We start from the raw sequence: 15281 nt of genomic DNA, 5'->3' as shown, positions 1-15281 counted from the left end.
TTCCATAACATATGCTGCGAAACCGGAAAAAAATCTTTTGCGCTGTCAAATTGAAAAAAAAAGGAATTTGTTTTGAATTTCGGGGAGTTTTGCATTTACGCCGTTCGCCCTTGGGTAAAACTGACTTGTTATGCACGTTCCTCAAGTTGTTACGATTACAACAATATGTAACATGTATAACTTTTATTGTATCTGATGGCCTGAAAAAAATTCAAACCATTGTTAACAAATATATGTTCCTTAAAATCGCTCTATTCCCATGCTTACAGCGCTTTTTTACTTTGGTCTATGGGGCTGTGTGAGGTGTCATTTTTGCGCCATGACGCGTACTTTCTATCGGTACCTTGATTGCGCATGTGCGACTTTTTGATCACTTTTTATTACATTTTTTTGTGGATTTGATGCGACCAAGAATGCACAATTTTGCACTTTGGAATTTTTTTGCGCTGACGCCGTTTACCGTGCGAGATCAGTAATGTGATTAATTAATAGTTCGGGCGGTTACGCGTGCGGCGATACTAAATATGTTTATTTATTTATATTTATAAAATGGGAAAAGGGGGGGTGATTTGGACTTTTAATGGGGGAGGGGATTTTTTTATTAATAAAAAAACATTTTTACTTTTATTTTTACTTTAACTAGAAGTCCCCCTGGGGGACTTGTATATACACAGCACTGATCTCTCATAGAGATCAATGCTGTGTATATACACAGCAAAGATCGATCAGATCCACCGGGACCCCGCTCTGAACACCCCCTGCGGCACCATGACGTATCAGATACGTCATGGGTCGCTAAGGGGTTAAACTGTATACATACCTATCCAGGCTGCAGGGCTCCTCTCCTTGTCTGTGCTTCTCCCCAAGTCCTGCGCGCTCCAGCTTCACAGCGGCTTGTCTCAGCTGACAGGCCACTCAGCCAATCACTGGCCGCGGCGGTCCCGGCCTGTGATTGGCCGAGCGGCCTGTCAGCTGAAACAAGCCGCTGTGAAGCTGTAGTGCGCGGGACTTGGGGAGAAGCCCTGCAGCCTTGATAGGTAATGTATTCTTCTTTTCATATCGTCAGCTGTGCACCGCTATTACACGTAGCGGTGCACGGTCTGCGCCTGACAATTGTAGGTCAGAACCTATATCAATGCAGCATGTGCATTGCACGCACCGAAGGTTCTGCAGCATGTGCATTGCACGCACCGAAGGTTCTGCAGCATGTGCATTGCACGCACCGAAGGTTCTGCAGCATGTGCATTGCACGCACCGAAGGTTCTGCAGCATGTGCATTGCACACAGAAGTTTCAGGAACAGATATTTTCCCCCTTATTCGACGCACTGCACAGTACACGGTCCTGCACTAACCAGGTTACACACACAGCTTAGCACTGCCCAGGCTACAACACAAATAGCTCTGCACCCCTGCATGTTACTCACACACAGTTACCTCTGTGCAGTAGTGTGCGCTCTGTGAGGAGCATACATGTACAGCTGGGCAGAGCAGGCAGCACACAATGCAGTAGACCGCCAGCACTGTTTCTCATTAGTCTGTGTATTCTCAGAAACTATCTACCAGTCCTGGTTATAAAACACTACTGAGCTGCTGGTGGAGTGATTCGGGAAATACACTGCCCATGTTTATAATGATTTCGTTTTTGTAATTGTATCTATAATGACACAACAAAGCCGCAATGTGAGAACCCAGGCAGGGCTGATGAGGATACAATCACATGACCACATGAAGCTCCTCCAGCAGCACAGCAGGAAATCTAATAATGTGACTAATCACATGGTCATGACATCATCAAAGGTCCTTTACCTTACTGGGAGCAAGACTGATCACATGGCCAAACGTCATCCAAGGTCCTGTAGACCTCTGGCAACTACATTCTAGCCACTACCATACTTCACTGCGGCTTCCAGGATCAAGCATGGCTGCCCCCACAGTTCATCTGTCACATGCAGCTTTTTCTGCCAACCGGTGCCCGCACTGTGTTAGCTGGAGCCGGGGTGGTGTGCTGGCATGCGGGACCTGTCACTCCATAGTATTGTATAGCCCCCAGGTAAGACTTTGCGTGCACTGCTAGGGTGGCTAGGGCGAGTATTGGTATGTTTACAATGTTATGTGTAACGACATACGGAAAGGTAATAAATATATACAGATGTCTGGGAGAGCTATGTTGTGCTCACCATGAGCGTTGCCATAGCTCGCACACCAGACAGCTATCCCAGTGTTCTGAGAACATATAAATGTAGATGTCAGATTTCCCCTTTCAGGATCCAAGGATAGATGGGTGACCTGTCTATCTCTATCAGTGCTTCCTAATATTCTCCACCAAAGCACCCCTACCAGACAATGTTCTACAATGTACAAAAACGTCATTCAGTAACTTATTTCAGCTAAAATACATCTCTTCAGGACCTGGCAGACAAACACTTTATGCCCCACACTTTTCCAGAAACTTCCTTATCTTTTCCCACCTATAGGGTCACATAGAGTAGTAATTAAGCTGTTTGGTGGCGTCCCCAGTAAGGTGAGTAGGTATGTGGGTTTTCCCCTGTATGTAAGATCCCCTGCTGTGTCCCTTCATATATTACTAATACCCTCTGCTGTGCCCCTCCATATAGTAATAATGCCCCCTGATGTGTCCTCAATATAGTAGTTATGCCCCCTGCTGTGCCACTCCATATATAGTAATAATGTCTCCTGCTGTGCCCCCTATATAGTAATAATGTCCCCTGCTCTGCTCTCATATAGTAATAATGGCTCCTCCTGTGCCCTCCATATAGTAATAATGCCCCCTGATGTGTCCTCAATATAGTAATTATGCCCCCTGCTGTGCCCCTCCATATATAGTAATAATGTCTCCTGCTGTGCCCCCTATATAGTAATAATGTCCCCTGCTCTGCTCTCATATAATAATAATAATGGCTCCTCCTGTGCCCTCCATATAGTAATAATGCTCCCTGCTGTGCCCCTTACGTATAAATAATGTCCCCTGCTGTGTCACTCCATATAGTAATAATGCCTCCTGATGTGTCCTCAATATAGTAGTTATGCCCCCTGCTGTGCCCCTCCATATATAGTAATAATGTCTCCTGCTGTGCCCCCATTATAGTAATAATGTCCCCTGCTCTGCTCTCATATAGTAATAATGGCTCCTCCTGTGTCATCCATATAGTAATAATGCTCCCTGCTGGGCCCCCTATATAGTTCTAGTGACCCCTGCTGTGCCCCCATATAGTAATAATGCCTCCTGCTAGGGCTGGGCGGTATACCGCAAAAATACCGATACCGTCACTGGCGTCGGTTAACCGACCTCAACTCTGCCAGGACGGTATCTGCGGTATTCCCCCCCCCCCCCCCGGCGGCCGCATGCTCTGGTGCAGGGAGAGAGAGGGCTCCCGCGTGGAGAGGTGGGGGCTGGACAGCTGATGCTCCGATTCACCTCCCGAGCCAGGACGCACATATACTGCTGCAGGGCAAGGGATCCTGCTGCGGGGGGCTGAAGAGGAAGGCTGGAGATGTGACAGCCGGCACTCAGACCGCAGCGTCCCCTCCAGTGTGTGCTCAGCGCTGCTGCTGCCGGGCGGCTCACTTCTCCTAGCTGCACGGTAAGCCCTGCCCCCCCCTCTCCCGCGTATATAGTTTGGGGTCAGGTATGGGTCGGCACCTCCATGCTTCACTGGCCACCGCACTCTGTCCCGCACAGGAATTCTCGGAGCGCCGTTATGTTTTGTCAGTGCTGGAAGCAGCCGTGAGTGAGGCTCAGTCCGGGACACAGGTATATGTGCTACAGCACCGAGTGACAGGGGCCGAGGATTCCTGTGCGGGAGAGAGAGAGCGGTGCCCGGGGGAGCAAGGAGGTGCCGACCTATACCTGACCCCCTGCAGCCACTGAGTGACTGGGGATGGATAGATGGATGGATAGATAGATAGATAGATAGATAGATGATATACATAGACAGATAGAGAGAGGAGATAGATAAAACATCTAGATAGATAGATAGGAGATAAATAGATAGATAGTAGATAGATAGATGATATAGATAGATGATATAGATAGATGTTTTATCTATCTCCTATCATCTATCTATCTCCTCTCTCTATCTGTCTATGTATATCATCTATCTATCTATCTATCTACTATCTATCTATTTATCTCCTATCTATCTATCTAGATGTTTTATCTATCTCCTCTCTCTATCTGTCTATGTATATCATCTATCTATCTATCTCTCTATCTCCTCTCTATCTGTCTATACATACACACACACATATAGATAGATAGAAGATAGATGATATAGATAGATGTTCTATCTATCTACTATCTATCTATCTATCTATCTCCTCTCTCTATCTGTCTATGTATATTATCTATCTCCTATCTATCTATCTATCTATCTATCTATCTATCTATCTATCTATCTATCTATCTATCTAGATATAATGAATCTTGGAGCGGCACCACCTTTGCACGGTGTATTGGGTGCCAGCGGACAGTCGAGACCACGACTTGGCTGGATATATAACAGGAATCTCCACGGCACTCCAAAGTAACCAAAAAATTGTGATTTATTCCATGGTGAAAACAGCACAACAAAGTGTCAAAATAGCGACGCTTGAAAAAGACGACGGAGGTCGTCGAAACGTCGCTATTTTGACACTTTGCTGTGCTGTTTTCACCATGGAATAAATCACAATTTTTTGATTACTTTGGAGTGCCGTGGAGATTCCTGTTATCTATCTATCTATCTATCTATCTATCTATCTATCTATCTATCTATCTATCTGTGTGTGTGTATGTATAGACAGATAGAGAGGAGATAGAGAGCTAGATAGGAGATAGATAATATACATAGACAGATAGAGAGAGGAGATAGATGATATACATAGACAGATAGATAGATAGAACATCTATCTATATCATCTATCTACTATCTATCTATCTATCTCCTCTCTCTATCTGTCTATGTATATCATCTATCTATCTATCTATCTCTATCTATCTATCTATCTATCTCCTATCTCCTCTCTATCTGTCTATACATAAACACACACACACACACACACATATAGATAGATAGATAGATAGATAGATAGATAGAAGATAGAAAGATAGATAGGAGATAGATGATATACATAGACAGATAGAGAGAGGAGATAGATAGATAGATAGAACATCTATCTATATCATCTATCTCCTCTCTCTATCTGTCTATGTATATCATCTATCTCCTATCTATCTATCTATCTATCTATCTATCTATCTATATGTGTGTGTGTATGTATAGACAGATAGAGAGGAGATAGAGAGAGATAGATAGATGATATACATAGACAGAGATAGAGAGAGGAGATAGATAAAACATCTAGATAGATAGATAGATAGGAGATAGATAGAACATCTATCTATATCTATCTATATCATATCATCTATCTATCTATCTATCTATCTATCTATCTCCTATCTAGCTCTCTATCTCCTCTCTATCTGTCTATACATACACACACACACATATAGATAGAGAGATAGATAGATAGATAGGAGATAGATAGATAGGAGTTAGATAGATAGATAAGATAGATAGATAGGAGTTAGATAGATAGATAAAGCAAACAATATAGGCAGCACACTAAACGAACTGTGGAGGCCAGCAGTTCAATACCAAGTCAGCTAGTAAAAGATACTCTGCAGCACTCTGATGGTAATACAAACGTGGATCTATTCCATATAACAATGTGCAGCAAACTTCACAAGTAATATAAAATGTTTCGTCATCTCCTACGCCATTTTCAAGTGCCACTTGAAAATGGTGTAGGAGACGCCAAAACGTGTATTACTTGTGAAGTTTGCTGCACATTGTTATATGGAATAAATCCACGTTTGTATTACCATCAGAAAATGGGGCTTTTAAAAGGGGCGTGTCATAATTATCGTTCAATTTATCGTTACCGCGGCTACATGTACGATAAATCGCGATATTGATTTAGGCCATTATCGCCCAGTCCTAAGTGAAAGGTTCACACAAATCCTAGGTGGCTAATAAACCCAAGTTATTGGAGCAATTAGAAAATGAGGGAAACTTATGGAGTGATGCTTGTTTTGTTTGGATAATTTTTCATTGAAATTGTAAGACGGCGTGCCAGAATGTTTTATGTCTTACAGAATCTACAACTGATAAATGCTTTTCTTCATTCTGACTGTGTGACTATCCCGGGTGCTTATTTGAAAGGGTATTCCTAGTTAAAAGTACTCATACACTATTCACAAGAATAGGAGCCCAATTACATCCCTTGATATTTTACGGAATATTGGAGCTCACTTGCCCCTCGTTCCCTGCTCGCTGCACAGAGCTATTACATGCACAGACAGCAAGCAGGGAGCAGTGGAAGGGGCCTTAGATTGTTTGGACGGCCCATCGAAGTCAGCGGCGGTCTTCTGACGCTGCTCCTATAACATGGAATGGTGCGCTGCAGACCATCGCTGATGTTTTAGCATGTGGAAAGACCACGATCTGCCAACCTAATGCACGTCGGCTGATCTTTGTCTTTCAACATGTGTATTACACTGAATCATTATTGTCCTGAACTGTCAGTAATCAGCCAAGTGAGGTCAATAATCATTCAGTGTAATAGGGCCTTAAAGCGAACCAATCTCTCAGATTTTCCAGATAACGCTTCTAGCGCTAGGGATGACATGATACCAGAATTTTGAGTTCGATATCGATACCATATTTTTTATTTCGATATTCAATACCATTTTGATACTTCAAGTATGAAAAAAAGCCTAAAATACTAATATAATGACCCCCCCACACACACCCAGGCCGCGGATATGATGTGCACTACAACTCCCAGCATACCTCCTTGTGCACTACAACTCCCAGCATACCTCCTTGTACACAAGAAGGTATGCTGGGAGTTGTAGTGCACAATGAGGTATGCTGGGAGTTTTAGTGCACAAGGAAATATGCTGGGAGTTGCAGTTGTGCAGTAGCAGCCTCCTAACACAACTCCCAGCATACCTCCTTGTGCACTACAACTCCCAGCATACCTCCTTGTACACAGCTACCTAACTACCATGTAGAGTGGGGCTACAGTAGGGCTGGGCGGTATACCGCAAAAATACCGATACCGTCACTGGCGTCGGTTAACCGACTTCAACTTAGCCAGGACGGTAATTGCGGTATTTTTGTATTTTATGTCCCCGCGCCCATCCTGTCAGAGGCCCACGTGCGCACACACACAAGCGGCCCGGCACGAGCGCTGCATGTCATGTGCAGGGACGCCGGTATCGCCCGCACCGCCCCCGACTGGTCCAAGCGACCTTCCCCCCGCCCCCCCGTGCGCGCACCTGTCCGCCCTCTCTGAGGTCCTGTCCTGCCGCACGGCGTCCCTGCTCACCGAGGGTAGTACAGGACAGCCGCCCTCACGTGCTGCTGCTCCTCCAGCGCTGACACGGCCGCGTCCCTGCACACACAGGACAACGTGTGTAGCGCTCGTCGGCCGGGTGTGTGTGTGTGTGTGGGGGGGTACTCGTACGGGACTGTGCTGGTACCCCCTCCCGGACCAGTCCTGTCCGAGCGCCCCCCCCCCCCACCCCACCCGGCCGGCGAGCGCTGCACACGTTGTCCTGTGTGTGCAGGGACGCGGCCGTGTCAGCGCTGGAGGAGCAGCACTTGGGAGCAGCTGACCTGTCATCTCATCCCCTCAGTAACAGTACAGGATAGGAGGAAAAATGGGCTGCAGCGGGCAGGATAAGTTATTGCTGTGTGTGGTATCCTGCCTGCTGCAGCACATCCATTCCTCCTATGTTACAGTCCTGTACTGTTACTGAGGGGACTACAGCCATACACCCCTGTCCCCCCCTGTATAGTCATACACCCCTATCCCCCCCTGTATAGTCATACACCCCTATCCCCCCCCTGTATAGTCATACACCCCTATCCCCCCCTGTATAGTCATACACCCCTATCCCCCCCTGTATAGTCATACACCCCTATCCCCCCCTGTATAGTCATACACCCCTATCCCCCCCTGTATAGTCATACACCCCTATCCCCCCCTGTATAGTCATACACCCCTATCCCCCTGTATAGTCATACACCCCTATTCCCCCGTATAGTCATACACCCCTATCCCCCCCTGTATAGTCATAAACCCTTATCCCCCCTGTATAGTCATACACCCACGTCCGCCGTCCCTGTATAGTGAAACACCCCTACCCAGGGCCGGCCTTAGGGTAGATGGCGCCCTGTGCGAAACTTTCTTTTGGCGCCCCCCCCCCCCCCGCCCCTGTTGATACCCCCTAATGGTGACATAGACTAAATCTCACAGCCTCCCATCCCTCCAGACAACCCCCCACAATAAATCCACAAACGGGACAGGAGGCTGTAGGATTTAGATACAGTATACTAAATCCTACTACAACAAGCTCCACCCCTAAACCCCAGCCCCCCCAAACCCCCCGACCCCCGATAGAAGTACCATCTATGTATGTATCTATCAATCATCTACCCCCCCCCCCGTTATATATGTGACCTTTTAATCACTTTTTGAATTTTTCTCTGGGATGTGACTTCACTAAAAAACAGCAAATTTGGACTTGGCCTATTTGGCAATTACACTGTTTACCGTGGGGGCAGTAGTTATGCACTGTTTAGCTGTTGGGGTATGCTGGGGGCAGTAGTTATGCACTGTTTAGCTGTTGGGTATGCTGGGGGCAGTAGTTATGTACTGTTTAGCTGTTGGGGTATGCTGGGGGCAGTAGTTATGTACTGTTTAGCTGTTGGGGTATGCTGGGGGCAGTAGTTATGCACTGTTTCAGCTGTTGGGGTATGCTGGGGGCAGTAGTTATGCACTGTTTAGCTGTTGGGGTATGCTGGGGGCAGTAGTTATGCACTGTTTAGCTGTTGGTAAGCTGGGGGCAGTAGTTATGTACTGTTTTGCTGTTGGGGTATGCTGGGGGCAGTAGTTATGTACTGTTTAGCTGTTGGGGTATGCTGGGGGCAGTAGTTATGCACTGTTTCAGCTGTTGGGGTATGCTGGGGGCAGTAGTTATGCACTGTTTAGCTGTTGGGGTATGCTGGGGGCAGTAGTTATGCACTGTTTAGCTGTTGGGGTATGCTGGGGGCAGTAGTTATGCACTGTTTAGCTGTTGGGGTATGCTGGGGGTAGTAGTTATGCACTGTTTAGCTGTTGGGGTATGCTGGGGGCAGTAGTTATGCACTGTTTAGCTGTTGGGGTATGCTAGGGGCAGTAGTTATGCACTGTTTAGCTGTTGGGGTATGCTAGGGGCAGTAGTTATGCACTGTTTAGCTGTTGGGGTATGCTGGGGGTAGTAGTTATGCACTGTTTAGCTGTTGGGGTATGCTGGGGGCAGTAGTTATGCACTGTTTAGCTGTTGGGTATGCTGGGGGCAGTAGTTATGTACTGTTTAGCTGTTGGGGTATGCTGGGGGCAGTAGTTATGTACTGTTTAGCTGTTGGGGTATGCTGGGGGCAGTAGTTATGCACTGTTTCAGCTGTTGGGGTATGCTGGGGGCAGTAGTTATGCACTGTTTAGCTGTTGGGGTATGCTGGGGGCAGTAGTTATGCACTGTTTAGCTGTTGGGGTATGCTGGGGGCAGTAGTTATGCACTGTTTAGCTGTTGGGGTATGCTGGGGGCAGTAGTTATGCACTGTTTAGCTGTTGGGGTATGCTGGGGGTAGTAGTTATGCACTGTTTAGCTGTTGGGGTATGCTGGGGGCAGTAGTTATGCACTGTTTAGCTGTTGGGGTATGCTAGGGGCAGTAGTTATGCACTGTTTAGCTGTTGGGGTATGCTAGGGGCAGTAGTTATGCACTGTTTAGCTGTTGGGGTATGCTGGGGGTAGTAGTTATGCACTGTTTAGCTGTTGGGGTATGCTGGGGGCAGTAGTTATGCACTGTTTAGCTGTTGGGGTATGCTGGGGGTAGTAGTTATGCACTGTTTAGCTGTTGGGGTATGCTGGGGGTAGTAGTTATGCACTGTTTAGCTGTTGGGGTATGCTGGGGGCAGTAGTTATGTACTGTTTAGCTGTTGGGTATGCTGGGGGGAGTAGTTATGTACTGTTTAGCTGTTGGGTATGCTGGGGGCAGTAGTTATGTACTGTTTAGCTGTTGGGTATGCTGGGGGGAGTAGTTATGCACTGTTTAGCTGTTGGGGTATGATGGGGGCAGTAGTTATGTACTGTTTAGCTGTTGGGTATGCTGGGGGCAGTAGTTATGTACTGTTTAGCTGTTGGGTATGCTGGGGGGAGTAGTTATGCACTGTTTAGCTGTTGGGGTATGATGGGGGCAGTAGTTATGCACTGTTTAGCTGTTGGGGTATGATGGGGGCAGTAGTTATGTACTGTTTAGCTGTTGGGTATGCTGGGGGCAGTAGTTATGCACTGTTTCAGCTGATATATAGATAGATAGAGATAGATAGATAGAAGGGAAAGAGGTAGAGAGACAGAGGAGAGAGAATCATCAGACTTACAGCAGGGGCCCAGGATCCTGGAGGCTGCAGCATTGCTGAGGAGGAGGAGGGAGGACGCACATGGCTGGGCAGAGGTCACAGGTCACCACACTGATGGGACCTGAGCACCCTGCAGGCTGCAATGTGGCAAGAAAAAAGTCAGCCTCCCACATGTGGTGGGTGCCGGGGGCGGGGCTTGTCGGCGGGGGGCGGAGCTTACCGGGATCAACCCGAACATTACTTTGCCAGGTCCCTAGCCCGTCTATCTTCTGGAGCGCCCAAACCAACTACTATGTAAGGAGGGCAGGCGGCCAGCTAGGGGGGCGCTCTGGCAGACAGACAGAACGTCTGTCTGCCAGACCAGTTAAGTGTGCAGCTGACTGTCTGCCAGAGCGCCCCCTAGCTGGCCAGGAGTGATGCGCCCTGTGCAACCGCACAGCTCGCACACCCCAAAGGCCGGCCCTGCCCCTACCCCCCCTGTATAGTCATACACCCCTATCCCCCCCTGTATAGTCATACACCCCTATCCCCCCCCTGTATAGTCATACACCCCTATCCCCCCCTGTATAGTCATACACCCCTGTCCCCCCCTGTATAGTCATACACCCCCATCCGCCGTCCCTGTATAGTAGTACACCCCTACCCCCCCGTATAGTCATACACCCCTATCCCCCCCTGTATAGTCATACACCCCTACCCCCCCGTATGGTCATACACCCCTACCCCCCCGTATAGTCATACACCCCTATCCCCCCCTGTATAGTCATACACCCCTATCCCCCTGTATAGTCATACACCCCTATCCCCCTGTATAGTCATACACCCCTATTCCCCCGTAAAGTCATACACCCCTATCCCCCCTGTATAGTCATACACCCCTATCCCCCCTGTATAGTCATACACCCCTATCCCCCCTGTATAGTCATAAACCCTTATCCCCCCTGTATAGTCATACACCCACGTCCGCCGTCCCTGTATAGTCATACACCCCTATCCCCCCTGTATAGTCATACACCCCTATCCCCCCCTGTATAGTCATACACCCCTGTCCCCCCTGTATAGTCATACACCCCTGTCCCCCCCTGTATAGTCATACACCCCTGTCCCCCCCTGTATAGTCATACACCCCCATCCGCCGTCCCTGTATAGTAGTACACCCCTACCCCCCCGTATAGTCATACACCCCTATCCCCCCCTGTATAGTCATACACCCCTACCCCCCCGTATAGTCATACACCCCTACCCCCCCTGTATAGTCATACACCCCTACCCCCCCGTATAGTCATACACCCCTATCCCCCCCTGTATAGTCATACACCCCTATCCCCCCCTGTATAGTCATACACCCCTATCCCCCCCTGTATAGTCATACACCCCTATCCCCCCCTGTATAGTCATACACCCCTATCCCCCTGTATAGTCATACACCCCTATCCCCCCTGTATAGTCATACACCCCTATCCCCCCTGTATAGTCATACACCCCTATCCCCCCTGTATAGTCATACACCCCTATCCCCCCTGTATAGTCATACACCCCTATCCCCCCTGTATAGTCATACACCCCTATCCCCCCCTGTATAGTCATAAACCCTTATCCCCCCTGTATAGTCATACACCCACGTCCGCCGTCCCTGTATAGTCATACACCCCTATCCCCCCCTGTATAGTCATACACCCCTATCCCCCCCTGTATAGTCATACACCCCTATCCCCCCCCCTGTATAGTCATACACCCCTATCCCCCCCCCTGTATAGTCATACACCCCTATCCCCCCCCCCTGTATAGTCATACACCCCTATCCCCCCCCCTGTATAGTCATACACCCCTATCCCCCCCCCCTGTATAGTCATACACCCCTATCCCCCCCCCTGTATAGTCATACACCCCTATCCCCCCCCCTGTATAGTCATACACCCCTATCCCCCCCTGTATAGTCATACACCCCTATCCCCCCCCCTGTATAGTCATACACCTCTATCCCCCCCCCGTATAGTCATACACCCCTATCCCCCCTGTATAGTCATACACCCCTATCCCCCCCTGTATAGTCATAAACCCTTATCCCCCCTGTATAGTCATACACCCACGTCCGCCGTCCCTGTATAGTCATACACCCCTATCCCCCCTGTATAGTCATACACCCCTATCCCCCCTGTATAGTCATACACCCCTACCCCCCCCGTATAGTCATACACCCCTATCCCCCCCTGTATAGTCATACACCCCTATCCCCCCCTGTATAGTCATACACCCCTATCCCCCCCTGTATAGTCATACACCCCTATCCCCCTGTATAGTCATACACCCCTATCCCCCCTGTATAGTCATACACCCCTATCCCCCCTGTATAGTCATACACCCCTATCCCCTCTGTATAGTCATACACCCCTATCCCCCCTGTATAGTCATACACCCCTATCCCCCCTGTATAGTCATACACCCCTATCCCCCCTGTATAGTCATACACCCCTATCCCCCCTGTATAGTCATACACCCCTATCCCCCCTGTATAGTCATACACCCCTATCCCCCCTGTATAGTCATAAACCCTTATCCCCCCTGTATAGTCATACACCCACGTCCGCCGTCCCTGTATAGTCATACACCCCTATCCCCCCCTGTATAGTCATACACCCCTATCCCCCCCTGTATAGTCATACACCCCTATCCCCCCTGTATAGTCATACACCCCTATCCCCCCCTGTATAGTCATAAACCCTTATCCCCCCTGTATAGTCATACACCCACGTCCGCCGTCCCTGTATAGTCATACACCCCTATCCCCCCCTGTATAGTCATACACCCCTATCCCCCCCTGTATAGTCATACACCCCTATCCCCCCATGTATAGTCATACACCCCTGTCCCCCCCTGTATAGTCATACACCCCCATCCGCCGTCCCTGTATAGTAGTACACCCCTACCCCCCCGTATAGTCATACACCCCTATCCCCCCCTGTATAGTCATACACCCCTACCCCCCGTATAGTCATACACCCCTACCCCCCGTATAGTCATACACCCCTATCCCCCCCCTGTATAGTCATACACCCCCTATCCCCCCCTGTATAGTCATACACCCCTATCCCCCCCTGTATAGTCATACACCCCTATCCCCCCCTGTATAGTCATACACCCCTATCCCCCCCTGTATAGTCATACACCCCTATCCCCCCCTGTATAGTCATACACCCCTATCCCCCCTGTATAGTCATACACCCCTATCCCCCCCTGTATAGTCATACACCCCTATCCCCCCCTGTATAGTCATACACCCCTATCCCCCCCTGTATAGTCATACACCCCTATCCCCCCCCTGTATAGTCATACACCCCTATCCCCCCCTGTATAGTCATACACCCCTATCCCCCCCTGTATAGTCATACACCCCTATCCCCCCCCTGTATAGTCATACACCCCTATCCCCCCCTGTATAGTCATACACCCCTATCCCCCCCTGTATAGTCATACACCCCTATCCCCCCCTGTATAGTCATACACCCCTATCCCCCCCCTGTATAGTCATACACCCCTATCCCCCCCCCTGTATAGTCATACACCCCTATCCCCCCCCCTGTATAGTCATACACCCCTATCCCCCCCCCTGTATAGTCATACACCCCTATCCCCCCCCCCTGTATAGTCATACACCCCTATCCCCCCCCCCTGTATAGTCATACACCCCTATCCCCCCCCCTGTATAGTCATACACCCCTATCCCCCCCCCTGTATAGTCATACACCCCTATCCCCCCCCCTGTATAGTCATACACCCCTATCCCCCCCCCCTGTATAGTCATACACCCCTATCCCCCCCCCTGTATAGTCATACACCCCTATCCCCCCCTGTATAGTCATACACCCCTATCCCCCCTGTATAGTCATACACCTCTATCCCCCCCCCGTATAGTCATACACCCCTATCCCCCCCCCGTATAGTCATACACCCCTTTCCTCCCGTATAGTCATACACCCCTGTATAGTCATACACCCCTATCTGCCCCGCCCCCTGTATAGTCATACACTCCTATCTGCCCCTCCCCCTATGTGCCCCCTGTATAGTCATACACCCCTATCCCTATGTGCCCCCTGTATAGTCATACACCCCGATCCACCCCCATATAGTCATACACTTCTATCCCTATGTACTCCCATGTATAGTTCTGTACCCCCATCCCTATGTACCTCCTGTATAGTAATACACCCGGATCCACCCCCATATAGTCATACACTTCTATCCCTATGTACCTCCTGTATAGTAATGCACCCCAATCCATCCCCCCCATATAGTCATATACACGTATCCACCCACCATATAGTTATACACATGTATTCCTATATGACCCCCTGTGTATACACATCCTGTAGAGGCTGTATACCTGTATATACACATCCAGGTCTCTGCTGAGACCCCTAATAATGACAGATAGTAGTAATGATAATAGACTAACCATGGGGTTGCTGTTCAGTTCTTTTTTACTTTTTCTAATCAAAATATCGCCAGTTTGGCATGGCAAGTGGGTGTGGTTTGCTAAAAGGGTCGCGTCATAATTATCGTTGAATTATCGTTACCGCGGCTACATGTGTGATAAACCGCGATATTGATTTAGGCCAATACCGCCCAGCCCTAGGCTACAGTGTAGGGGAATATTGTGTGGAAAATAACACCTACCCCCCAAATAAGCCCTAGCCTTATATAGTTTTTTTCTGTGTTATGTGGGAGAAACATAAAAGATTAAAAAATGAAAACTTGGTATAAAAATATATATTTATTAATAAATGATTAAATTGCAAAAGTCCTCGGCTAG

At 48.6% G+C, this 15281-nt stretch overlaps 1 protein-coding gene across 2 annotated transcripts in view; it reads left to right on the top strand.

Annotated features, from left to right (window-relative positions):
- The first annotated feature begins 1872 nt into the window (after positions 1-1872).
- Positions 1873-15281, top strand: part of ELP2 (elongator acetyltransferase complex subunit 2) — a 147586-nt gene continuing 134177 nt past the window's right edge. For both annotated transcript variants that reach the window (XM_069958154.1, XM_069958153.1), the window contains exon 1: positions 1873-2051. In XM_069958154.1, coding sequence (XP_069814255.1) covers positions 1920-2051 — 132 coding nt within the window. In that variant the 5' untranslated portion in view covers positions 1873-1919. The remainder of the gene's footprint in view (positions 2052-15281) is intronic.

The sequence above is a fragment of the Dendropsophus ebraccatus genome, chromosome 2 (assembly GCF_027789765.1).
Source record: "Dendropsophus ebraccatus isolate aDenEbr1 chromosome 2, aDenEbr1.pat, whole genome shotgun sequence".
Classification (NCBI taxonomy): Eukaryota; Metazoa; Chordata; class Amphibia; order Anura; family Hylidae; genus Dendropsophus; species Dendropsophus ebraccatus.
The sequence above is the reverse complement of the archived record's forward strand: the minus strand, read 5'-3'. Positions and strand labels throughout refer to the sequence as shown.